A 27,845-nucleotide genomic window follows, 5' to 3' on the forward strand; every position below is an offset into this window, starting at 1 on the left:
ACACAGCTCTACATTTTCAGGCAGTTCCCTCCAGCCTCCCCATTACATCTTGAATAACAAGGTGATATCTATTTAATGCATAAGAATAATCTCCAGGATAACCTCTCAACTCTGTTTGGAATCTCACAGTTATTGACACTTTATTTTTTCTCATTTTGCTCTTCCCCCTTTTGGTCGAGAAGGTTTTCTCAATCCCTTGATGTTGAGTCCCAGCTCATTCTAGGATTTCTGTCCCACGTTGCCAGGAAGGTCCACACCTCTGGGAGTCATGTCCCACATAGACGGGGGAGGGCGGTGAGTTTGCTTGTTGTGTTGGCTGGAGAGAGAGGCCACATCTGAGCAACAAAAGAGGTTCTCTTGGGAGTGACTCTTAGACCCAATTTTAAGTAGACTTGACCTATCCTTTCTGGGGTTAAATTTCGTATGAACAAACGCCAAGATTGGTGACTCAGCCTGTTGCTTTGGTTGTCCCCACTGTTTGTGAGAATATCAAGAATTTTCCACTTGGGGAAGTTGAATTTTTCCCCCTTTCTCACCATTACCCCAAGGGGGCTTTGAAAATACTTTTTTTATTCACTTTTTTTACTCACTGTTCAAATCACTCTGGGATTTATTGGGGCATCACTCTGGACAAACCTACAAAATCTTATGCCCTACTGAAGGTTTCATGTACTTATGGTGTTCAATTAAGCTGTCCACATAAGTCATAAGTTATATTAGGAAATGCACTAGTCAAAATATAAATTTTGTACCAAATAAACATTTTTTGCTTTAGTCTCGCACATAAGTTAAAATTTTAAAATATTAATTACCTATCTATTTTTGACACCCTGAAGTTTACGACATTCCTAAGGGATTATTTTTAATCATCAGAATAGAAAACTCGCCAAAGCTGTGACAGTTTGAACAAGCCAGTTTTTCTGCAGTTAATGTTAATTTTTGAAGTGTTAGAAAATATTGTTGTTTCTCTAATATCTGCTAGTACAAGATAATTATTACTGTGCATCTTTAAAATTTGTATCCTTGGAGTAAGAAAGAATAAATGAGAGGATAAAACAGTATAGACACCTATTCTCTGCCAATTACTGTACATATTTTATTTTATTTAATCCTTTAAGTCATCTTGTGAGTAGTTAATATTATTCCCATTTTTCAGAAGAGAATACAAATTGAATAGGTTAAGTTGCTTCCCCAGAGACATAGTTGATAGTTACTTAGATGGATTCACACTTAACATCCGTGAACTTTCCATTTTCAGTAGCTCTAACTCAGTTCCTCAAGCCTTGTAATTTAATGTGGCTCTAATCCCTGAATTATGTGAAAGGAAAAAAGGCACCATAAAATTCCTTTTAAAAAAAAAACTTCCCACCTTGATTCTGTTTGATCCTCTTCTCTTCCACTGGTTTATACTGCTCTTTCAACCATTATCTCTACATCTTTTGCTTTTTAAATACTTTTTTCTATTCCCACTATTTAACAACTTACAAGAGGAGGTACAATGGTAATTCAGTGGTAGAGTTCTCACTTTCCATGCAGGAGTCCCAGATTTGATTCCTGGCCCACGCACTTCCCCAAAACAAACAGGGAAAGAAAGAAAGAGAAAACAAACAAAAGTTCAGCAAATGGATACTCACATGGAAAAAGAATGAAATGTCACACACACACACCTCCATATAGCATACAAAGCAAAAAAAGGAAAGAATTTACAAGGACTTCTCTTTTAAAAGAAAACGTACATGTGCATACATATGTAGATTTAGTACACTTTTCTGTGTCTCACCAATCTTCTTTTTTACTTTGCATTCATAGTCCCTAAACTTGTTAGCTCAATTTTATTTTGCTATTTGTTCTTTATCCTCCATAGTTTGTCTCCATCCCTGCTTTTTGGGAAAAAATTCTTTCAGTCTCTGTTGACTTCTCAGTCATAAAACAGGACTTTGTCAAAACTTTATTTGTAACATCTTTTTTATCAGAAAACCTTCCCCCCAAACACACACACATACAAATTTTGACATTTAAAAAGGTTTGAATTTAGTTTAAGAAAAGCATGTTGGTTTGTTTAAGTCACTTTAACAGTTAATGAGAAGAAAAAAGCATTCAATTATCAGTGATTCCTGCCATCAGTACAACTTTGAGACTATAACAGCAATGGATCTGTCCTAAGAAGAATGTTTTCAAACAATTTCAGTGGAGTCAGGAATTTCCTTAAATACATTCAGTGCCCTGGTGTTAAAAGAAGATCCCCAGTGTACTTTGCTTCACCCACTCTCCTTAGTAGAGAATTTTGAACTCCTTAAATATATCCATCTACAACTAGGCCTGTACCTATTTGTGTTCAGTTTGTCATTTTAAATATAATTTTAACAACTTTGTCCATTTTGACTAGAGCAGCTCATCTAGCATTTCCTTTAGACAATACTGTTATCTTCTATAATCATTTGACATAATTATTTGATGTTATTAAAAGATGTATGAGAGTGGTGCAAAGGTGGATTAGTGGCAAGAATTCTCGCCTGCCGAGCTGGAGACCTGGGTTCAATTTCTGGAACCTGCCCATACCAAAAAAAAAGAAGACATATGATGGTTCAATAGTAATTCTGGTCTGAATTTGAAATTATTTGTATTCCTTTATAAATATATCTTCCAATTGATTGTAATTACATGTATTCTTCCTTGATGAAAGATTTCACATCTGTAGCTTGTGTGGATACAATGCAAGAGGAAGAAGGAGATAAAGGGGATGATGCCTCAGTTTTGACCACCAGAAATGATGAAAAATCACATCCTTTTACCAACCCCCGATGGGCTACTAGAGTCTTTGCTGCTGAATGTGTTTGTAGGATAATTAACCAATGCGAGAATGCAGACAGAGCACATTTTGACATTGCTTTAGCTCAAGAAATGATGAAAAGGGATTCAAGAAGTAAGTGACATGCTAATGAAAAGGCCAAATGATATATGCAGAAATGTTTATGGTTTAATATTAATATAAAAATAAAACTAGAAGGTTGTTTTTATTGTTCCAATACTACAGTATTTATATAAACTGTGAGATTAATATGATTTTTAATGTTTTAAGTACATTTGTAAATGTTTAAGTTTCTTAAATTAGCATTCACTTTTGTTTAATGGGCATGTGCGTTGAGTAAGTTTATGGAGAGTAATTGTGTTCTTAGGGAATAGTTAATGTGTAAAAGCTAGTTTCCAAAAAATATTTTCTAAATTACAAGTTAACAGCAGTTTTTGCCTACAGATTTTTTTGGTTTGTTTCATAGACATTACCTGGAAAACATTTGAGCCTATCTAAATGTAAGAAATGTACAGTAAACCTGATTTTAAGACCTTTTTGACCTTCATTATTTAGTTTTATTTTTACCTAAATATGTGTTTTTATGGTTTTGATGTCTATTTTTTTTTAATTCTCTTGCAGTCATATGTTCAGAGACATAATGAAACTTCTTAAATACCCTAGAAATATTATTTACAGGACAAAAAATTAGAAACAAAATCTTGTTAATGCCAGTCTGAGTGTATGAATTAGATATCTCTGTTTTTAATTACTTTTCAAGGAAGCGTTTACTGAGACTCACTCATGGTGAGCACTGAACCTATGTACTGTGAAGATATAAAACTAGTATTACAAAGATAATTATTTATTGCTGTGCTACTAGTTAAAATTGTAATTGGCTTTAGGTGGAGTTGGTTTCTTCAGTGTAAGATATAAATCTTCTTTTTAGAATTAGTCTCAAATATATTCTAGACAAAGGTTATTTGTACTTCTGAATATTTTATTATTGTAATGTTAAATGATTGCCTTTAGTCTTTCCTCAGTAGAATTATTATACTAAAGAATAAGAATCTCATTTATGATTTCTGTAGCTGGAATTCTTTTTATACCTTATCATTTGTATGTGTAGCAAAACATGCAGAAATACAATCTAGTTTATATAAAGAGGCACACAAAACCTTTTCTTTTAAAAAGGAACATTAAGTCTCTTAAATCCAACTCAGGATAAAGAGAATAATTAAATTACTGTCTACTTTATCAAAGCTGGAAATCTCTTAAATACCTTCTAATGTATTTTTATTAGAAAAGTCTCCGAGCTACTATTAGCATGCTTTCAAAGGTTGCTAATTCTGCTTTTGGTTTTCTAATAGCTACAAATAATTATTTGCTTTGAGGGTTTGTTTTTTTTTTTGTATATTTGCAGTGGTGTGGTATGTTATGAGACTAACATTTCATTAAATCTAGCTTTAAAGACTATATTTAACAAATAGTAAAAAAAAATCAGATATGTAGGAAAATTTTTATGTTATGAAATTAAAAGTAAGAAATTATTACAACGTAAATCTTAATTTCAGCTTTTTCTTCTTCTTGGTAAAGTATTTCTTAATCTTGTAGATGACTTTTTGGTGCTACATCTTGCTGACTTAATTCGCATGGCTTTTATGGCTGCCACTGATCATAGTGACCAGCTCCGTCTTTCTGGCCTTGAAACACTGTTAGTTGTTATTCGGCGATTTGCAACTATTCCAGAGCCAGAGTTTCCAGGTCATGTGATTCTGGAACAATATCAAGCCAATGTAAGCATTCTCTGTTAAAGAATTTACTATTTAACACATAGATTAAAAAATATAAAACTAATTGGCAAGTTACCTCTTAATTTGTGAGTATATATCTCTGCTAACATGTCACCTTAATATCTAAAAAATGCATATATTTCAAGAAGAAATCTGGGAGCTAATATTTTATAAACCTTCAAGTAAAGGCAAAATAATACATGAAACAGGTCTTCTATAACTTTGCAGTTTAATTTTTATAATTAAAACTTTCTTGGTAATATGGGATAATAAATGACTTCAATAATGAAATCTTTACAAAATGTGTGACTAAGCAACATAGTACTAAATCATTATTTAGTATTCCCTTTAAACTAGTTACATGTTTTGTCTTCAAAAGATTACTCCCAAAATATATTATATGCCAACTTCTTAATTTTTTTTCCTAGACTAGGTGTCCAGAATTCATATTATAATTAAATAATTTTAAAATAACAAAAAAAAGAGAGAGAGCTTATGCTTTCTTAATTACTGGTGCTTGATATATCATATAATTTCTTGCCAGGTAGGAGCAGCGCTTAGACCAGCCTTTACTTCAGAAACACCACCTGATGTCACTGCCAAAGCATGTCAGGTAAGTAATTTAAAAGATGACACTTAAGAAATAAAAGTGGATAATTCTTAAGGCAATTAAGAAATAAAAGTGGATTACTTTCATAAGAAGTAGTTCTCCAATCAGTATTTGTTTCAGAGGCTTTTATTATAGTAGTCTAGCTTTCATTCTCAACTTTACCTTTTTCTTTTCTTCTTACATTTAGAGAACTTCTTCATCCTTTTTTTTTTCTACAGTTACTTGGTAAACCAGTATATAGATATGTCTGAATTTATTTAGCCAGTTCCCTATTGATAGACCCAGGTATTGGTATTATACATAGTACTGCAGTGAATGAAACTATACATAAATCATTTCACTGGGTAAAAGCAAATGTCAAATAATTCCCTAATATTTAAGTGTAGGGTTAAAGAGTGTATTGTAGGAAGGTTCCATGCACTAGTGTAACTTTCCAGAAACCTATAACCTGCAAAGGGTCCCTAGACCAGATAAGTCCTGAAATGCTGAGGGGCCAGCCTTTCTAGAACATCAACTTGTTCTATCCCACTATCGCATATTATTGACAGCCTCTTCCAACATGAAAAAATTAGAATGGGCATAGCCCAAATACTCCTAAAGAGTTGGAAAAAGATCAAAGGTGATGGTGGAGTTGTACAGAGAAGGTAGGGTTTAGCAAATGAGTATGATAACTGAATCATTATATTGATATTTCTTTTAGTTTCCAGTATCTTAGAGCAGGTTAAAGTAAAAACCTAAAAAGCCTAAAACCCATATCAAACTCTGAATTCTGTTCTACCACAGATTGTTTCAGTGTGCTTTGAAATTTATTGCTTTTTTTTGTATATATGTTATTTTTCACAAAAAAGAAAAGTCGATTATCATGATAAATGCACAGCTAATGATAATATTGTGAAACATTGAATGTATACTTTAAATGATTACATGGTATGTGAATATCAATAAAAAATAAATAATTTTTTTTTAAAAAGAGTATATTGTTGGAATTGTATTAATTTATACTCCCTCCAGGAATCTGAGAGTACCTGTTTTCCTATCATAGTCTCAGCATCATTGTGAATCATCAAACTTTTGGATTAGTCTCATTGTGAGGGATTAAAAAGAATAGTTTGTAATAGTTTAGATTTGCTTTTCAAGTTAGGTAGAGCATTTTTTCATATATCTAAGAGCCATAAAATATATCATTTAGAACAATTGCTTGTCTCAGAGTGAATTGCCAAATGCTCAGTATCCAGCACTGGTATGAATAAATTAAGAACATAATAGAAAAAAAAACTTAATTTTAGATAACTCTTTCAACTTTATTTTATTCACTTATATATAGGAAATATTTTCATACTGTCAATATGTAGAGGACAGAAAGAAAAGTAAAACACATTTCCAGCTCCTAGCAACATTTATAGTCGAAAAGAGAGGATAAAGGCAAGTATTTATAAAACAAAGCATACTGATAAATGTCAGTGATATCATCAAAGTACTATGGTTTTAAAGGCAAATGGGGGTAATTTATGATATGCATCATGAGCAAAGTTACATTTGAGGTGGGCCAAAACAAGCATGGGGTAGACATTCTATAAGAAACGCAAATTATGTGCAGTGGTAAGGAGATAAAATAAATTGTATGTTTTAAGAATATCATCAAGTTTTCCAGTTTGTCTGAAATGTTGAAGAAGAGCAAGAGGAAAAAAGGTGGGATGACATTAGGATAGACTCTGAATGCTCAGGAATGTAACTGTACTCATTAAGTCAATGGGGATTCAAAGATTTTTCATTATGGAAGTAATGCTTTGAGAAGTATACATTTGGGGCAATGCAATGATAGCTCAGCGGCAGAATTCTTGCCTGCCATGCCAGAGACCCAGGTTCAATTCCCAGAGTCTGCCCAAATAGAAGAATTATACATTCAGTCCTCTTCTGGGTGAGATGCTTCAGTCCTCTTCTGGGTGAGCTTCTAGGGAGCCGCAGAGCTCAGTCCTTCCACCAAAAAAGATTAAACAGGCAGAATCTGTCTGAAACAGCTACTTTGAAACTCCAGAGGCTAGAACTCTGTATAGCATCAAAGAAAGAGTGGAAGGAAGAAGCTGATGAATTACCATAAAGCACAGTAAATTGCCCTCTCCACCTGGCTGCCAGGACCTATCCCCCACACTCACAGCAGGCCACCTTAAGGTCCAGCCCCTGGCTAACCTGCTGGTGACAGAAAGGGATATAAATATCCTCTTCCTCAAGACCCGGGGCAGGCAGGTTTGATCACTGATCATCACTTTTGATTAGTAAGTTTGAATCACTGGGGTTCCAGTGATTCCCATTATCACTGGGGATATTGGGGAGACCACCTTTTTCTCAGTAGCACCCTCTCCAAGCATTGGATCTGCATCCAGGCTCTCTGCCAACTCTGGGACACATACTAAACCCCTCCATGTGGTGGCAGCCAGGTTCTCCCAAATCCTCAAGGAATGTGCTCCACCCTCTTCAAGGCCTGAGGCAGCACAACTGTCACTGCAATGAGGTGGAAAGCTCATACTCTGACTTCTGGGCAAACTCACCTTCTCCAAGTGCTTGGGTGGATCTGCTCTCCTGGCCCAAGGTTTCTTGACCAGACTTTAGCTTCTATAATTCTGCCTGTGAAGTCATTTTTCCTATTTGTGTCCATTCTTTGTCCCTCTCAGTCCAGAGTGGGAGCAGTTGCATTTATATGGATCCTACAATACTCTTGTTGGCTTTCTGAGCCTTGGATCATGACCATCAGAAATAAGGAGTTTCCACAAACCCTTCCTGGATAACTCCATCTCCAATTCTGGCTTTCTCTGAAATGGCTGACTTGTTCCACAGATGGTTAAATTTCTGTAATGAATATAGATGCAAAAATCCCTCAACAAAATACTCTCAAATCAAATCCATCAGCACATTAAAAGAATTATACAGCATGACCAAGTGGGGTATATTCCAGGTATGCAAGAATGGTTCAATACAAGAAAATCAATACACCATATCAATAAGTCAAAGCACAAAAAACATATGATCGTCTTGATTGATGCAGAAAAGGTATTTCACAAAATTCAACATCCCTTCTTGATGAAAACACTTCAAAGGATAGGAATGGAAGAAAACTTCCTCAACATAATAAAGGGAATATATGAAAAACCCACAGTTAACATCATTCTCAATGGGAAAAGACTGAAAGCTTTCCCTCTAAGATCATTAACAAGACAAGGATGCCCACTGTCACCACTGTTACTCAACATTGTGCTGGAGGTTGTAGCCAGAGCAATTAGACAAGAAAAAGAAATAAAAGGCACCCAAATTAGAAAGGAAAAAGTAAAACCCTCATTGTTTGCAGATGACATGATACTTTTTGTCGAAAATCCCAAAAAAATCAATAGCAAAGCTACTAGAGCTAATAAATGAGTACAGCAAGATGGCAGGGTACAAGAGCAGCACCCAAAAATCAGTAGTGTTTCTATGCAGAAATAATGAGCAATTTGAGGAGGAAATCAAGAAAAAAAATCCATTTATTATAGCAACCAAAAGAATCAACTATTTAGGAATAAATTTATTTAAGGCCACAAAAAACCTATACACAGAAAACTATAAGAAATTGCTGAAAGAAATCATGAAAGACTTAAATAAATGGAAGAGCATACCATGTTCATGGATTGGAAGACTAAATATAGTTAAGATCCTACCCAAATTGATCTATAGATTCAATGTAATACCAGTTAAAATCCTAAGAACTTACTTTGCAGAAACAGAAAACCCAAAATTATCTGGAAGGGCAGATAATTTTGCCCCAAATAGCTAAAAATATCTTTGAAAAGAAAAATGTGTTGGGTGGTCTCACACTAACTGACTTTAAAGCATATTACAAAGCTAGATGGTCAAAACAGCATGGTACTGGCATAAAGCTTAGATATACTGACCAGTGGAATAGAATTGAGTGTTCAGAAATAGACCCTCTCATCTATGGACAATTGATCTTTGATAAGACAGTCAAGCCAAACAAACTGGGACAGAACAGCCCCTTCAGTAAATGGTGTTTGCATATGCAAAAGAATGAAAGAGGATCCATATTTCACACCCTATACAAAACTTAAAATGGATCAAAGACCTACACTTTAGTGCTAAGACCATAAAACTTTTAGAAGAAAATATAGGGAAATATCTTACAGATCTTGTAATAGGAGATATTTTCCTAGACCTTACACCCAAAGCACTAGCAATGAGAAATGAAAGTTAAATGAGATCTCAAAATTAAACACCTTTGTGCATCAAGTAACTTTGTCAGGAAAGTAAAAAGGCAGCCTACACAATCAGATAATATTTGGAAATCAGATGAGGGTTTAATATCCAGAATATGTAAAGAGTCTACAGTTCAACAACAAAAGGCAAACAACCCAATTAAAGAATGGGCAGAAGACATGAGCAGACACTTTCCAGAAGAGGAAATACAGATGGCTCAAAGGTGTATGAAAAGATGCTCAACTTCACTGGCTGTTGGGTATGTGCAGATCTCAACCACAACAACACATCATCTCATACCCACTAGAACGGCCATTATAAAAAAAAAAATTATAAAAAAAAAGAAACGGCAAATGCTGGAAAGGATGTGGAGAAAGAGGCACATTTGTCCTCTGTTGGTGGCAATATAGAGTGGTGCAGCTACTCTGGAAGGCAGTTTGGCAGTTCCTTAGGATGCTGAATACAGAATTGCCATCTAAGCCAGCAATCTCATTACTAGTTATATATTCAGAGGAACTGAAGGCAAAGACGCAAATGGACATTTGCACACCAGTGTTTGTAGCAGTATTATTTACAATTGCCAAGAGAGAGAAACAGCCCAAATGTCCATCACCAGCCAAACAAGCTTAACAACCTCTGGTATAATGGAATATTATGCACCTGTAAGACAATAAAATTATGAAGCTATGAAGCATATAACAACATGGATGAACCTTGAGGACATTATGTGAGTGAAATTAGCCAGGAACAAAATGACAAATACTGTGTGGTCTCACTAATATGAACTAACATTAATTAGTGAACTTTGAGAGTTAAAGTTAAGAACACAGGAGTTGAAGGAGAAGATGGTGGCTTAGTAAGACGCGCGGGTCTTAGTTCCTCCTCCAGAACAGCAACTAAAGAAACAGAAACAATACGAAACAGCTCCCAGAGCCACGACAGAGACCAAAAAGACAGCGTACCCCATTCTGGAACGGCTTAACGGGCAGGGAGGATCTGCTGCGGTGAGATACCCGAGGGGCGCGCGTTTTCCCGGCCGGGGCGGCTGGCGACTGGGGTCCCCTCCACGCACGTGGCTCCCCGGTCTGACTGGGAACGTTGGATAGCGGGGCCCTCCCGCCACACTTGGCGTCTCGGGCCAGCTGGGCAATTTGGACCGGCCACGAGCGCCACCTACTGGGCAGGAAAAGAAAAACAGCCCAGAGATTTCACAGAAAAACCTTTCAACCAGCCGGGCACCCAGGGAAATCTGATCAAATGCCCAGACACCAGCAGAAAATAATGGATGACGCTCAGAAAATTGAAGATATGGCCCAATCAAAGGAACAAACCAATAGTTCAAATGAGATACAGGAGCTGAGACAACTAATGCTGAATATATGAACAGAAATGGAAAAACTCTTCAAAAACCAAATCAATAAATTGAGGGAGGACATGAAGAAGACATGGGCTGAACAAAAAGAAGAAATAGAAAATCTGAAAAAACAAATCACAGAACTTATGGGAGTGAAGGACAAAGAAGAAAAAATGGAAAAAACAATGGATACCTACAATGGTAGATCTAAAGAGACAGAAGCTACAATTAGTGAACTGGAGGATGGAACATCTGAATTCCAAAAAGAAACAGAAACTATAGGGAAAAGAATGGAAAAACTTGAGCAGGGGATCAGGGAACTGAATGACAATATGAAGCGCACAAATATACTTGTTGTGGGTGTCCCAGAAGGAGAAGAGAAGGGAAAAGGAGGAGAAAAACTAATGGAAGAAATTATCACTGAAAATTTCCCAACTCTTATGAAAGACCTAAATTTACAGATCCAAGAAGTACAGCGCACCCCAAAGAGAATAGACCCAAATAGGCGTTCTCCAAGACACTTACTAGTTAGAATGTCAGAGGTCAAAGAGAAAGAGAGGATCTTGAAAGCAGCAAGAGAAAAACAATCTGTCACATACAAGGGAAACCCAATAAGACTATGTGTAGATTTCTCAGCAGAAACCATGGAAGCTAAAAGACAGTGGGATGATATATTTAAATTATTAAAAGAGAAAAACTGCCAACCAAGACTTCTATATCCAGCAAAATTGTCCTTCAGAAATGAAGGAGAAATTAAAACATTTATAGACAAAAAGTCACTGAGAGAATTTGTGACCAAGAGACCAGCTCTGCAAGAAATACTAAAGGGAGCACTAGAATCAGATACGAAAAGACAGAAGAGAGAGGTATGGAGTAAAGTGTAGAAAGAAGGAAAATCAGATATGATATATATAATACAAAAGCCAAAATGGTAGAGGAAAATATTATCCAAACAGTAATAACACTAAAAGTTAATGGACTGAATTTCCCAATCAAAAGACATAGACTGGCAGAATGGATTATGACCCAGCAATACCACTGCTAGGTATCTACTCAAAGGACTTAAGGGCAAAGACACAGACAGACATTTGCACACCAGTGTTTATAGCAGCATTATCTACAATTGCAAAGAGATGGAAACAGCCAAAATGTTCATCAACAGACGAGTGGCTAAACAAACTGTGGTGTATACCTACGATGGAATATTATGCAGCTTTAAGACAGACTAAACTTATGAAGCATGTAATAACATGGATGGACCTAGAGAACATTATGCTGAGTGAGTCTAACCAAACACTAAAGGACAAATACTGTATGGTCCCACTGATGTGAACCGACATTCGAGAATCAGCTTGGAATATATCATTGGTAACAGAGACCAGCAGGAGTTAGAAACAGGGTAAGATAATGGGTAATTGGAGCTGAAGGGATACAGACTGTGCAACAGGACTAGATACAAAAACTCAAAAATGGACAGCACAATAATACCTAAGTGTAATGTAACTATGTTGGAACACTGAATGAAGCTGCACCTGAAATATAGTTTTTTGTTTGTTTGTTTGTTTGTTTGTTTGTATCTTTTGTTTTTGTTTTTCTTTTTCCTTTATATATATATATTTTTTATTAGTATTATTATTTTAATTCTCTTCTCTATATTAACATTCTATATCTTTTTCTGCTGTTTTGCTAGTTCTTTTCCTAAATTGATGCGAATGTAGTAAGAAATGATGATCATACATCTATGTGATGATACTAAGAATTACTGAGTGCATGTGTAGAATGGAATGATTTCTAAATGTTGTGTTAATTTCTTTTCTTTTTTTTGATTAATAAAAATTAAAAAAAAAGTTAAGAACACAGGTTATCAGGAGGTAAAAAGAGGGTAGACATTGGGAATTTCGTGCTGAAGGAGTATAGAATGTACAACAGGACTGATTGTAAAAATTCAGAAATGGATAACAATACCATCTGATGGTAGCACAGTAATGAAAGTACACTGAATGAAGCTGAATGTGAGTATGGTTGAGGGAAAAGGGCTGGGGGCATATAAGACACCAGAAGGAAAGATGGAAGATAAAGTCTGAGGCAGTTTAACATAGGAATACCTAAAGTGAACAATGATTGTGATTAAATGTAAAAATATAAGAATGTCTTTGCATGAGGGAAAACAAATGAATGTTAACATTGCAAAGTGCTGAAAATGGGATACTATACCGGAAAAAATATAATCAATGCAAGCTTGGGTTTATAGTTAACAGTAACATTATAATGTGCTTCCACTGAGTGTAACAAAGTCAGTAAGCCAAAACTATGTGTCAGTAAGCATGAGATACAGTGGAAGGGAATGGATTCTTTGCGGAAGAAAGGTAAATGTCTTCATATAGGTTGTGGTGGCATTGTGGGATTGAGAAAGCCTTCTTGACCAAAAGGAGGAAGAGAGTAATGAGACAAAGTTTCAGTGGCTAAGAGATTTCAAACAGAGTCGAGAGGTTATCCTGGAGGTTATTCTTATGCATTATATAGATATCCCTTTTTAGTTTGTGGCATATTGCAGTGGCAGGGAAGTACTTGAAACTGTTGAACTGTATTCCAGTAGCCTTGTTTTTTGAAGACGAGTGTATCACTATATAGCTTTGACACTGTGACAGTATGATTGTGAAAACCTTGTGTCTGATACTTCCTTTATCCAGGGTATGTACAGATGAGTAAAAAAAATAAATAAATAATAGGGGAGGGAAAGGGTCAAAAAAAAAAAACCTGGATAGATTGCAGTACTAGTTGTCAATGACAGGGAATGATAAGGGGTAGGGGGTATATAAGTTTTTTCTTTTTATTTCTTTTACTGGAGTGATGCAAATATTATAAAAATGATCATGGTAATAAATACACAACTATGTGATGATATTGTGAGCCAGTGATTGTACATACTTTGGATGTACTGTATGTACATAAAGATATCTTAATAAAAATATTTTTAAAATAAAAAATACAAGGCTCATTCCAAATTGAGAAAATCAACGAACTTTATCACATTAATAAAAGAAAGCTGAAAATCAGATGTAACAACAAATGCTGAAAATGCATTTGACAACACCTGTAGCTAAGAATTGAAATGTTTTATAAGTATGCAAAAGAGAATCAGCAAATGGCAAGCAGGTTAAGAAATAGGAAAATAGTCAAATGTTTCCATTAAATGCAATAGACAATGGCACATCGTTTCCCCGTGTGTTTAGGAACGCCACAACCAGAAAATTTGGGAGGACAGCTCCATACCTCCTTTTATCTTAACTTCACTTCTGAAGATTTACATTATGTTAAAAGAGTTACTAAGGGTGCAAGAGCTAGCATATTTTAAATGTTGACACTTCAGTGTAACTCCTAAGACATTTTTTTTTTAATTAAGAGATTTTTTTTTTCAACCAGAAATAGATTACAGAAAATTGAACAGATAGTGTAAAGAATTCTTACAAATCCCCTCTGTCTTCACTTAGTTTCTTCTGTTGTTAATGTCTTGCTTTGGTATGGTACGTTATAATTGATGAGCCTATATTGATATATTATTACAGACTAAAGTGCATAGCTCACATTGGTGTTCACTCTTTGTTTTATACAGCTCTGTTGGTTTTGCCAAATGTATGATGTCATAAATCCACCACTGCCGTATCAAATCCCTCTGGTTCACCTTTTCATTTCCCTCTCAAACCCTTGCAATAACTGTTCTTTTACTGTTTCTACAGTCTTGTCTTTTCTAGAATGTCATATAGTTGAAATTATATGGTATTTAGCCTTTTCAGACTGCCTTCCCCCACGAAGGAATATGCATCTAAGGTTTCGCAATGTCTTTTCCTGGCTTGATAATTCATTTCTTTTTATCACTGAATAACATTCCATGGTATGGAGGGATATCTGGGTTGTTTCCAGTTTCAGGCAATTATGAGTAAAGTTGCCGTCAACTTTTTGTGCAAGTTTTCATTTGAACATATGTTTTCAACTCATTTAGGGAAATATCTGAATCTTATGGGAAGGCTATCTTTAACTTTATAAGAAACTGCCAAACTATCTTCCAGATGGGCTGTGCCATTTTGCATTCCCACCAGCAACAAGTGAGTTTCTGTTGCTCCACATCTTCATCAGCATGTGGTATTGTTAGAGTTTTAGGTTTTATTCATTTTTATCAATGTGTTGTAGTATCTCCTTGTTATTTTGATTTGCAATTCCCCAGTGGCATGATGATCAGCACATTTTTATGTGCTTATTTACTATCTGTATATATTCATTGGTAAGTTGTCTAATTAGGTCTTTGCCCATTTTTAAATTGGGTCGTTGATCTCTTATTTTGACTTTTAAGAGTTCTTTGTATATTTTATATATAAATCATTTATTAGTGTGTAGTTTACAAATATTTTCTCCCAATTTGTGGCTTGGCTTTTCATTCTTGTAACAGTGTTTTCATAGGGCAGAAGTTTTTAATATCAAAATTAAATTTTAAGTAAAAAAAAAAAATGTTAATACTACCTAAAACAATTTATAGATTAAATGTCATCTCTGGATTAAATGTCATCTCTGTCAAAACCCCAGCAACCTTTTTTACAGAAATGAAAAAGCAAATAATCAGATGTAGAAGGGTAAGGAGCCCTGAATAGCTGAAAAGAAGAATGAAGGAGGACTCACTCCCAGTCTTAAAAGCCATAGTCATCAAATAAGGGAGGTAATAGCATGAGGACAGATATATAAACCAATGGAATAGAATTAAGAGCTCAGAAATCAATCCTTACATTTATGGCCAACTGGTTTTTTAAAAAACCTTTTTTATTGTTAAATATAACATATTTACAAATAAAATTTTTAAAAAGGTAATGATTTTCATGGTACAGTTCAACAAGTAGATACAGAACAGATTTCAAAATTTGTTATGGGTTACCATTCCACTATTTCAGGTTTTTCCTTATAGCTACTCCAAAACACTGGGGGCTAGAGAAATATTTGTTTTTCTTTATTTGTGTGAAAAATTGCATATATACCAAAAAGCAATAAATTTCAAAGCATGTCCCAACTATTAATTGTAGAATAGATTTCAGAGTTTGGTATGGGTTACAATTCCACAATTTTAGGTTTTTACTTCTCACTGCTCTAAGATACTGGAGACTAAAAGAAATGTCAATATAATGATTCAGCAGTCATACTCATTTGTTAAGCCTACCTTCTCTGTATAACTGCATCATCATCTCTGATCTTTCTCCCACTCTTTAGGGGTATTTGGGCAATGCCCATTCTAAACTTTTCATGTTGGAAGGGATTGTCAATAATATAGGATAGGGGGTGGAACTATATGATGTTCTGGAGAGGCTGGCCCCTTTTCATTTCAGCACTTATCTGGTCCAGGGATCCATCTGCAGGTTATACGTTTCTGGAATGTTACCCTGGTGCATGGACCCTTTGTAGAATATTATATAATGCCCTAGGTGTTCTTTAGGATTGGGTGGAATGGTTTTGGTTGGGGTTATGGTCAACCGATTTTTAACAAGAGAGCACTTGTCTTCAGTAAATGGTGCTGAGTAAACTGGATCTGTATTTGCAAAACAAAAAACAAAAAAAATGAGGACCCTTACCTCACACCATATACAAAAGTCAACTCAATATTTATCAAACCTATGTATAAAAGCTAGAACTATCAGACTCCAAGAAGAAAATTTAGGGAAACATCTTCAGGACCTTGTGTTGAGCAATGGTTTCCTAGACTATACCCAAAGCACAAACAACAAAGTAAAAACAGATAGATGGGACCTCATCATTCTTAAGAACTTTTATTCCTCAAAGAACTTTGTCGTGAAAGTAAAACAACAACCTACACAATGGGAAAAAAATTTGGAAACCGCATATTCAATAGAAGTTTAATATCCAGAATATGTAAAGAGCTCCTTCAGCTTAACAACAAAAAGGCAAAAAAACGAGTTAAAAAATGGGCAGAAGATTGTAAGAAAAACCTGAAAAGATGCTCAACATCATTAGCCATCAGAGAAGTGAGAATCAAAACCATGCCAAAATACCATTTCACACCCATTATAATGGACGCTATTGAAAAAGCAGAAAATAACAAGTGCTGGAAAGGATGCAGAGAAATAGGAACACTCATTCGTTGCTGGTGGCAATGTAAAATGGGGCAGCCACATTCCCAAAAGATAGTTTTGACTGTTTCTCGCAAAGCTAAGTTTAGAACTATCATATAACCCGGCAATCCCACTACCAGATGTATACCCAAGAGAATTGAAAGCGGGGACTTGAACAGCTATTTGGACACTGATATTCATAGTGGCCCTTGCCAAAATATTGAAGCAACCCATATGTTCATCAAGCAATAAATGGATAAATAAAATGTGATGTATATGTGTATATATATGTACATACATACAGTGGAATATTATTCAACTGTCAAAAGGAATGAAGTCCTCATACATGTGACAACGTGGATGAATCTTGATGACATCATATTGATTGAAATAAGCAACAGAAAAGGGCAAATATTTTATGATTTCACTGGTTGGAAATTAGAGTAAGTATGCTCACGAATCAGAATCTAGATTATCATTTATCAAGGGGCAAGTTGGGATAAGGAATGAGACATTAAGGCTTAAAATAGGTTCCTATTCAAAATGATGGAAATGTTTGGTAATGAATGGAGGTGATTGTAGCACAATATTGTGAATGCAGTTAACACCAAAATACATCTGGCAAAGATTCAAAAGGGAAATGTTGGATTGTATAATATTGTGATAGAATGAGAAAATCAATGATGCTACACTATACACTATACAAACATGAACCCTAAGTTAAAACCATGGAGTTCAATTAATAATACAGTTATAAAAATGGGCTATCATCAGTTGTAACAAATGTTCCACACCAGTGCAAGGTATTGGTGGAGGGGTGGTATATGGGAATCCTGAATTTTATGCATGATTGTTCTATAAAACCATAACTTCTCTAAGGAAGAGAAATAAGTGTATATTCAAAAAACTAACTTGACAGTGATGCCAAAATGTACCGAAGTATGAAGAAACCATACATTCAACAAATATATATTCATCAACTATGTTAAAGGGAAGTCACTTAGAAGCTATCATAGGAGTCGAGTTTCTGAATTAGACTGCTAGCACTAGGACCCATATATAAGGTAACCAATGCAAGAACTAGTTCAGCAGTAAAATCTCCAGTGTCTAATCACTGGAGTAGGAGATTGAATCTTACCAGGGGTGACTCCTCCCATCAATCTATGTCCATTTGATTTTTGAGAAGGCAGCTAAGTCTACTCAGTGGGGGAAGAGTAGTCTCTTCAACTGGTGCTTCTGGGAAAATTGGATATCCAATTCCAAAGGAATGAAAGAATTGGATCTTTCTTATATCACACATAGAAATGAACTCAAAATGGATCACACACCTAAATATAAGAGCTAAAGCTACAAAATTCTTAGAAGAAATATCTTTAGGACCTTGTATTGGGCAATGGATTCTTAAACTTTATACCAAAAACACAAGCAACAAACAAAAAAATAGATAAATAGGACTTCATCAAAATTTAAAACTTTTATGCATTGAGAAAGTGAAAACACAACCAGAGAATGGGAAAAAAAAATAGTTGGAAACCATGTAACTGATAAGCATTTTATATCTAGAATATATAAAGAACTTTTGCAACTCAGTTACAAACACCCCAATTAGAAAATGGGCCAAGGACTTGAATAGGTATTTCTCCAAAGGGGTGACTCCCAAGTTTCCAACCTGAATGACTATATAGTAGTAGTAGTGGTTCATGGAGAAAAATGGAAAAGATTGGAGAAACAGGTATAGCAAAAGAGATGAAATTAGTTTGAAACATTCTGCTTATATTTACCAGGAATAAGAGGATAATTACAAAGATTTGGAAATTATCTACCTAGAAATGTAAAGTAGTTAGATGACCTTCCAAAAGGAATGTATATAACTAGAGTAGACAACTAATGATAGCCACCCCCAACTTTCTTTCTTCTGACAAGGAGCATTGCTTTACATCATATTCTTCCTTTTTATTTTAACTGGCAAGAAAACCAGAAGTGATCTGAAGAGCAGCTCTTGCAAATTACTATACTTAGACTTATAGTCTCTATCAATTGTTCTTAGCCTTCTGAAGGGGGTCCTATATTTCTTTAAGAATGGTCATAGCTAAAGGCCCTCTTCATAGGATATTGTATGCATGTAGATGGAAGAGAAAAAGAGGTTTTCTCTAGAAAAGGTGAACTATCATGGCTCCCAGAAAAACATAGATAGCCCATAGTATTGAATAAACTTTTTGCAACGTAGAGCTCTTAATGATGTTTTATTTGTTTTAAAAAGTAAAAATTAGAAATATATTGTCTTGAAAAGAATCAAAATCCTCATTGGGGTTTAAAGTATGTGGTGTTTCATCTTTCAGCTAAGTTATATTAGTTAAGCACACAATCTTTGGTTTTAAAATAATGAGCTGAAATGATCAAGATTGGAGATTTGATTCAGATGTTAACCCAGACATTTATGAATATGATTCTTTTCACAGCTTCATTTTCCGGAAAAATGACATCTGAAACTCATCAATTATATTGCTATTTGCACTGGTTTTCTTGCTTCAACCTTAAAATTTTAGACTTCATTCCTTTTTTTTGGTGGGGGCGCAGGTATGCATGGGCCAGGAATCAAATTCAGGTCTTCTGTATGGCAGGTGACCATTCTACCACTGATCCACCCCTGCATCCCTCCATTCCCTTTTGAAATGCTCTCTTTTGACTATCAACCTCAGCACATCCCACTAGGTTTCTTGACAGCAAGATGTTTTCAGTTACTAGATTCCTGAGGTATGGATGAATTCTCTTGAACTCACAAGAGGGATATTAATAATTTTTTAAATATAACGTTTGATTTTCTTAAAAACCAGGTTTGCAGTGCCTGGATAACAAGTGGAGTTGTAAGTGACCTTAATGATCTTCGAAGAGTTCATCAGTTGCTTGTTTTATCATTGACAAAAATACAGGCTGGAAAAGGAGCTCTAAGTCACTTATATAATGAAAGCGCTTCTACCATGGAGATCTTAGCTGTGCTAAAAGCCTGGGCAGAGGTTAGTACTTCTCAATTTCTCACTGGAGTTTTGAACTTGTTAATACCTATAAACTGAAATTAACTATTTAGAACACAAATAAGTCCATTTTTGCAGTTAACAAAAGACTTCTAACATGAGATTTATTTGTGTCAGTTGATATGTAAAGTGGTTTGGAGCTATATACTTCACAAAAACATGTTTTTCAACTTAATCTATTCCTGTGGCTGTGAACCCATTGTAAATAGGACCTTTTGATGAAGTCACTACAGTTAAGATATGGCCCATCTTAATCAGGATGGGTCTTAATCCTATTGCTGGAGTCCTATCACTGGGGCCCAGGACCAAGGATCCCCAGCAGTCTGTCCCAGAATTCTAATCTTTGGGAAGGATGCATCTCCTCAATGAGTGCTTCATTTCAACTTCTTTTAGCCTCATGACCCTGAGCCATTAAATTTCCATTGTTTAAGCCAACCCATTGCATGGTATTTGCTTGAATAGCCAAGGAAACTGAAGCAATAAGTTAGCCATGCATTCTTTACTTCTCCAAATTTAAAGCATCAACAGTAATTTCTAAAGTGTCTATCATTGTTATCTGCTACTTTAAGCAGGGGCAGCCATAAGCCGGAGTCTTTATGAATAACCAGTGGAAATTAACTTTCATTAAAATCTGACTTCTTAGACTGTGAGTCTGCTTATATGTCTACCAATTCTGTAATATGTTTTTTCCATGCTCTTTCATAAAATGACTTGAAAATTAAGTAGCAGTAATTTATTTTCTTTCCTAGGGATAGAGAAATCGTACAGGAAAATGCCTCCAGTGTATCATTAAATACATAGAAAAAAGACTAAAATTAAATAAACCAAAATGTTGATATTGGTTCTTTCTGGATGTGGAATTAAGTTTTTTTAAACATTTTTTCTCTTTCCTTTGCTAATCAAGAAGAAGGCCATATCATTTTTTAACTTACTAAAAGAATAGTCAAGCATGTACCGAAGTACAAATAATAGTATAAAAAGGAATCCATATATTCTCATCATTTACCACACTTGGCCAGTCTTGGTTTATATATATCTTTTTTTTTTTACATGGGCAGGTACCGGCAATTGAACCCAGGTCTCCAGCATTATATATCTTTTTTTTTTTTTTTTAACATTTGTTCCCCCTGTTATTTATTTTTTTTCCATATGTTCTACTCGTCTGTTGATAAGGTAGATAAAAGGAACATCAGACACAAGGTTTTCACAATCACACAGTCACATTGTGAAAGCTATATCATTATACAATCATCATCAAGAAACATGGCTACTGGAACACAGCTCTACATTTTCAGGCATTTCCCTATAGCCTCTCCATTACGTCTTGAATAACAAGGTGATATCTACTTAATGCGTAAGAATAACCTCCAGGATAACTTCTCGATTCTGGAATCTCTCAGCCATTAACACTTTGTCTCATTTCACTCTTCCCTCTTTTGGTCAAGAAGGTTTTCTCAATCCCTTGATGCTGAGTCCCAGCTCATTCTAGGATTTCTGTCCCACATTACCAGGAAGGTCCACACCCTTGGGAGTCATGTCCCACATAGACAGGGGGAGGGTGGTGAGTTTGCTTGTTGTATTGGCTGGAGAGAGAGGCCAGATCTGAGCAACAAAAGAGGCTCTCTTGGGGGTGACTCTTAGGCCTAAATTTTAAGTATACTTGACCTATCCTTTGTGAGGTTAAGTTTCATATGAACAAACCCCAATACTGTGGGCTCAGCTTATAGCTTTGGTTGTCCATACTGCTTGTGAGAATACCAAGAAATCAACTTGGGGAAGTTGAATTTCTCCCCATTCTCACCATTCCCCAAAGGGGACTTTGCAAATACTTTTCCACTTACTGATCAAATCAATCTGGGATTCATCGGGGCATCACTCTGGATAAACCAACAAAATCTCATGTCCTACCCAAGATTCCAAGTACTTATGGTGTTCAGTCAAGCTATCTACATAAGTTATATTAGGAAATGCACTAGTCAAAATATAAATTTTGTACCAAATAAACAATTTTTTGCTTTAGTCTCACATATAAGTTGAAATTTTAAAATACTAATTACCATCTATTTTCAGCACCCTGCAGTAACAACATTCTTCCTCATGCACAAACATTTTAAAAATTGTACATTTAGTCACTATTATTATACACTCTAGACATTCCTAGATCATACTATCTCAATCTTTAACGTCTATCTTTCTTTCTGATTTCATTTGTGCCCCCAGCCCTCCTCCCTCTATCATTCTCACATGCAGCTTCATTCAGTGTTTTAACATAATTGTATTACAGTTAGGTGGTATTGTGCTGTCCATTTCTGAGTTTTTATATTGAGTCCTGTTGCACAATCTGTATCCCTTCAGCTCCAATTACCCAATATCTTACCCTATTATATATCATTTTTTAAAAGGTGTTATGTATCATTTTACAACTGAGAGAATTAACCAATATGTAAGAAAAAACTTCCTCTGAAAGAGCTAATTAAAATCTGTTGGGGAATTTCTATTTTTGTTGTTATTTAGAGTTGATAAACCTTGGTTAGGAAATGGTTCTGCCTAGATTTAATAAAAGGAATCTAATGATATTTAGCTGTCAACTCTTTATATTTTTAAACATGTGCTTTTACTAGAGCAAATAGAAATTCTGTAACCTGTGTAATCAGTTTTACAAATGACTGTACTCATATAGTGTTCTTTATAATAATTTAAATTTACTGTGCTCTGAGTAAGCCCATTGCCTCTTCTGTTCTCTCCTCAGTTAAGCTAAATAATGGCTGCCCATGTTCTGTGTAACTTAGGTCCATAATACTTTATCTGAAATCCGTGGAATCAGGAATTTTGGATTTACAAAAGTAATACAGTACATTTTCTGTATATTGCATAATACCTCCAGTAAGTCTGGGGCAATTCAATAGAATCTGTAATCAAACACATTAATTTATCTGTAGCAAATGTTTGTGGGGAGGTTTGATTAGAGACTATAAATAGTCTCACATAAATTCAGTTTTGTCAGCAGATTAGTTTGCCACAAACTTAACATTTTTCAGAGCTTTTTAGATTTTAGAGTTGTATGTAGAAAGACAGTGCACACTACTTGAATGTTGTATATTTGTGTCCAGTTCATTTAATTTTAAATAGTTATGTTATGTACTATATTGAATACTTTAACATTGTGAAGTCCTATAAACAGCCATATTAAATCTGTTTATAGAAACTTTTATGTAACTTAGTGCTAAGTTTAAATGAAAATATTTTCAGTATTTTAGCTTACTTCAGTTCAGAGATGACTTCATGAACCATATGCTGAGATGTATTTTAACAACGTAACTTGGGCCTAATGATCAATTAGTTATAGCTGTCGTGGTTGCAAAACTGTCAGGCAGCATGATTGCCTGATATTTTATTATCTCTGAAGTATCTCATTGAAAATAATACTGTAGGATCTTTCTACTTCAGTTTTTTGTGTGCAATTGTACATGTATGCCTGCTTGATATCATAATGCATTTTCAAGTCCAAAATGTTCAAAGGTAAGTCTGCCTCTTCAGCAAGATAAATATAGTATGATGCCTTTTCAGAAGATGAAAGATATTCCTATTTACAAATTAACCTTAAACAGGTCTATATAATCGCTGTAGAAAGACAGAAAAACTATAACCAACCTTTGAAGACTGCCACTTATACTGAAGAGAGTGTTAGAAACACGCCATATTCACCAGATGGACTGCTTGATTTAGTCCACACAGATCTTGGCACATTAAGTAGACTCTGGCTTGCTGCACTTGAGGATTTTGCTCTCTTAACTTTGCCTTCAGAATTTGCCTCCCAACTTCCTATTGAAGGTAAGCATATAAAATATTTAGATAATTCCTAGAGTGCCAGTTAGTAACATTATTTTCAAACCTTCTCCTTTAACAACCACTGTTTATCTGAAACATTTCCTGCTGAATTCACAAAATTGACATGTGAGAGTTGCCTTAGGTTAGATACCTAGAATTTGATTCACTAGATTATAAGGCATGCATGTCTTAATTTCACAAGATAATGCCAAATTACTCTTCAAAGTGTCATAACAATTTACACACTCAACAGCAACATGTTTCTGTTTCTCTTTATCTTCTCAATATTATATATTATTATACGTAATAATTTTTGCTAACCTGATGGGTACTAAATAGCATTTCATTGTTTTATTTTTTTGTTTCCTTGATTGAGCATCTTTTCATAGATTTTTTGGCTTTTTAAGAGTCTTCTTTCATAAATCACCTAATTATAATCTTTCCTTACTTTTTATTTGGCATTTTTCTTTTTCTTAGTGATTTTTATTTTATTATATATTCTTAATATTATTCCTTTGTGGTTATATAACTTGCAGGTGTCTTCTCCTGGTCTGTAGCTTATCGTTTCCCTCACTTTTAAAAAATTAATGTAATCAGTTATTTGTGGTTTGTGTTTTTGCATGTGATACATTTTACTTAGAGATCATATAGACTTATAAGCTTTACAGTTTTGCTTTCTCAATTTTGAATTTTAATCCAACTGTAACTTATTCTGTGTGTGTAGAATTGGGGATAGATATCTTATTTTATAACTGATTACTAATACTGCATTTTATGGATTGGATATTTGGTAGCCTCTCTTATTCTTCTCCATGGTCTTCCAAAATATCATTACTTTTTTATATGAGTTTTAGGATTAGCCGTCAAGTTCTATTAGAATTTTGATTGAAATAATACAAAAAGAGAATCGTAGAGTGTGAGGTAGTACTATTTAAGAGTTTACACATGGAAACAAAATGAAGATAAACCCATTTAGTCACAGTTTAGCAAGTATATATCAACATGAGTAAACATCACAAAGCATAATATTCAGTGGAGAAGCAAGTTTTAAAAGGATGGATACAATGTAATGCAGATCTGTTGATAAGAAGTAAGAACACTCAATCAAGTGTCTGTTAGCTAGACTATCTAAACACAGAATGAACCTTTCTGGATTGACTTAACTTTCTAGATTGACGCCATCTGGCTCCCTGGAGCAGGATGCCCTAACTGACAAGAAACCAGAAGCAGAAAAGCCCCAAAAAGATTTTTAAAAAAAAGAGGTAGGGAGGAATTGAACTGCTGTAAGACAACACGGGTCCCAGAACTGAAAAGTATAAAGGAAAGGTGGCATTGAGTAAGGGAGAAAATTTAAACAAATCATCAGAACTAAGAAAAAATTCTGCACAAAACCAAACAGAACAGGGTAGGCCATGGTGGCTCAGTAGGCAAAGTTCTTCCCTACCATGCCAAAGACCCAGAGTTGATTCCCAGTGCCTGCCATGCAAAAAAAAAGCAGAACAGATTAAGATTCCCAGAAAAGGGCCACGGTGGCTCAGCAGGCAAGAATGCTTGCCTGCCATGCCAGAGGACCCAGGTTCATTTCCCAGTGCCTGCCCATATTAAAAAAAAAAAAAAAAGATTCCCAGAGAAGGAATGGAAGAAAGGAAAATTTCTCCTGGTAATAACTCAATTGCACAAATAGTGCAATCTTAAAAATTGTAATGCGTATCAAGGGCAAGATTCAGGTGAAGAAGAGCTGAGAAAATATAAACACCTACTCTAAAGATCCAGAATAAGTTGGACCAAGTAAGTGCCGAAGAAGAGCCTTCACACAAAGACAATCAACAATAAAAGACAAGGGGGAGAACCTGACTTTCAGAGTTAACTTATTAAGATAATCACATGCCCACACTGGCTAAAAATACGAGCCATACTATGAAACGGGAACATAGAGCTTAGTAATAGGAACAAATGAAAACTTCAGAGGAGACACTAATTAGATAACCAATCAAAGATATTCAAACAAATCTAAATCAACTCAAGGAGATGAAGTAAAATATAGAAATAGCACTAAAGGATATTAAGAAGATATGTGTGAATATAAATAATTTGAAAGTGTAAGAAGAAACATACCAAATTATGGAGCTGAAAGGCACAATAATGGGCATTTTGAGTTACACTAGAAGCAGACAACAGCAGATTTGAACAGATAGAAGAAAGAATCAGTGAACCGGAAGATGGACAGTTGAAGTCAGGTAGTCAAAAGGACAGATGAGAAAAGAATAGAAAAATTTGAAAAGTCTTTCAGGAATTTGAGTGACAGCATGAAGTACACAAACATACATGTCATGGGTGTCCCAATGGGAAAAGGGTCAGAAATAATATTTGAAGAAATAATGACCAAAAATTTCCCACCTTTTGTGACAGACATCAGTAGACATATCCAAGAAGCACAACATACTCCAAACAGAATAAAGGCTAATAAATCTGTTCTAGTCTGCTAGCTGCCAGAATGTGAAACACCAGAAACAGAACAGCTTTTAAAAAGGTGAATTTATTAAGTAGCAAGTTTACAGTTCTAAGGCCCTGAAAATGTCCCAGTTAAAGCAAGGATATAGAAATGTCCAATCTAAGGCATCCAGAGAAAGAATCCTCAGTTAAGAAAGCTAATAAAGTTCAGGATTTCTCTCTCAGTTGGAAAGGCACATGAGACATGGCAACGTCTGCTGTCTTTCTCTCCAGACTTCTTGTTTCATGAAGCTCCCCCAGGAGTGTTTTCCTTCTCCATCTCCAAGAATCTCTGGGTACATGAGTTCTGTGGTTCTCATGGCTCTCAGGACTCTCAAGCTTTTCCCAAAATGTTTCCTCTTTTAAAGGATTCCAGTAAAGTAATTAAGCCCCACCTGGAATAGGTGGAGTCACATCTCCATCTAATCAAAGGTTATACCCACAATTGGGTGAGTCACGTCTCCGTGGAGATAATCTAATCAGGTTTCCAACCTACAGTACTAAATAGGGTTTAAAAGAAATGGCTGCCTCCACAAGATGGATCAGGATTAAATATGACTTTTCTAGGGTACATAATCCTTTCAAACCAGCACAATATCTACTCCAAGACTGTTACTAATCAGAATGTCAGATGCTGAAAATAAAGAGAGGATTCTAAAAGCAGCAAGAGAAAAGCAGTTCATCACATACAAGGGAGCTTCAGTAACTTAATTGTCAGTTTCTCATCAGAAACCATGGAGGGAAGAAGGCAGTGATATGATATATTTAAGGTACTGCAAGTGGAAAACTACCAGCCCAAAACTCTTTGTCTGACAAAACTGTCCTTCGAAACTGAGGGAGAGTTTAAAATATACACAGATAAACAAAAACGGAAAGTTTGTTAACAAAAGACCTGCCCTATACGAATTACTAAAAGGAGTTCTAAAATTAATTACTAAATTTTAGAACTAATTACTAAAAGGTTGAAAGGAAAAGACAGGAGAAGAAATGAAGATCTTCAACAAGATATTTAAAAGGGTAAATACAAAAGGCAGTAGTACTTCATCCTCAACATACCACTCTTTTTAATTCCTATAAGAGTTACAATACAGTGAACAAGAACAAGAAAAAAGCATATTCCTGATAATGAACATGAAATATAAAGAGGTAAAAGAGGTCAAAAACAACATAGACAAATCCAAGGAATATGGAAATAGAGAACATGTATACTACTAGATTGGTGTCTTTTCAAATGAGTAGGTTATAGATGTAGGTTGTATAGTATAAACCTCAGGGTGGCCACAAAGAAATTATTTTTAAAATGTACAGAAACAGAAATGAGAAAGGGATCGCTCACATACATCACAAAATATAAAGTATACAGAAAAGAAGGTTGCAATAAAGGAAAAGAGAGACAAAAGAAAAATGTCATATAAAAACCAAGGGACAAGACTTCCGGAGAAGATGGCGGCTTAGTAAGACGCGCGGGTCTTCGTTCCTCCTCCAGAACAGCTACTACGGAAGTAGAAACGATACAGAACAGCTCCCGAAGCCACAACAGAGACCAAGAAGACAGCGTACCCCATTCTGGAACGGCTGACTGGCTGGGAGAACCCGCTCCGGTG

The 27,845-nt window shown here is 35.2% G+C and overlaps 1 protein-coding gene across 6 annotated transcripts in view; it reads left to right on the plus strand.

The window, feature by feature from the left end:
- Positions 1-27,845, plus strand: part of HEATR5A (HEAT repeat containing 5A) — a 216,380-nt gene that overhangs the window by 154,539 nt on the left and 33,996 nt on the right. For all 6 annotated transcript variants that reach the window (XR_013162228.1, XM_077127002.1, XM_077127001.1 and 3 more), the window contains exons 24-28: positions 2,684-2,923; positions 4,403-4,584; positions 5,126-5,194; positions 19,726-19,905; positions 23,532-23,754. Coding sequence is in view for 5 of the 6 variants with exons in the window: in XM_077127002.1 (XP_076983117.1) it covers positions 2,684-2,923; positions 4,403-4,584; positions 5,126-5,194; positions 19,726-19,905; positions 23,532-23,754 (894 nt within the window). In the remaining variant the exon portion in view is untranslated. The remainder of the gene's footprint in view (positions 1-2,683; positions 2,924-4,402; positions 4,585-5,125; positions 5,195-19,725; positions 19,906-23,531; positions 23,755-27,845) is intronic.

The sequence above is a fragment of the Tamandua tetradactyla genome, chromosome 14 (genome assembly GCF_023851605.1).
Source record: "Tamandua tetradactyla isolate mTamTet1 chromosome 14, mTamTet1.pri, whole genome shotgun sequence".
NCBI lineage: Eukaryota > Metazoa > Chordata > Mammalia > Pilosa > Myrmecophagidae > Tamandua > Tamandua tetradactyla.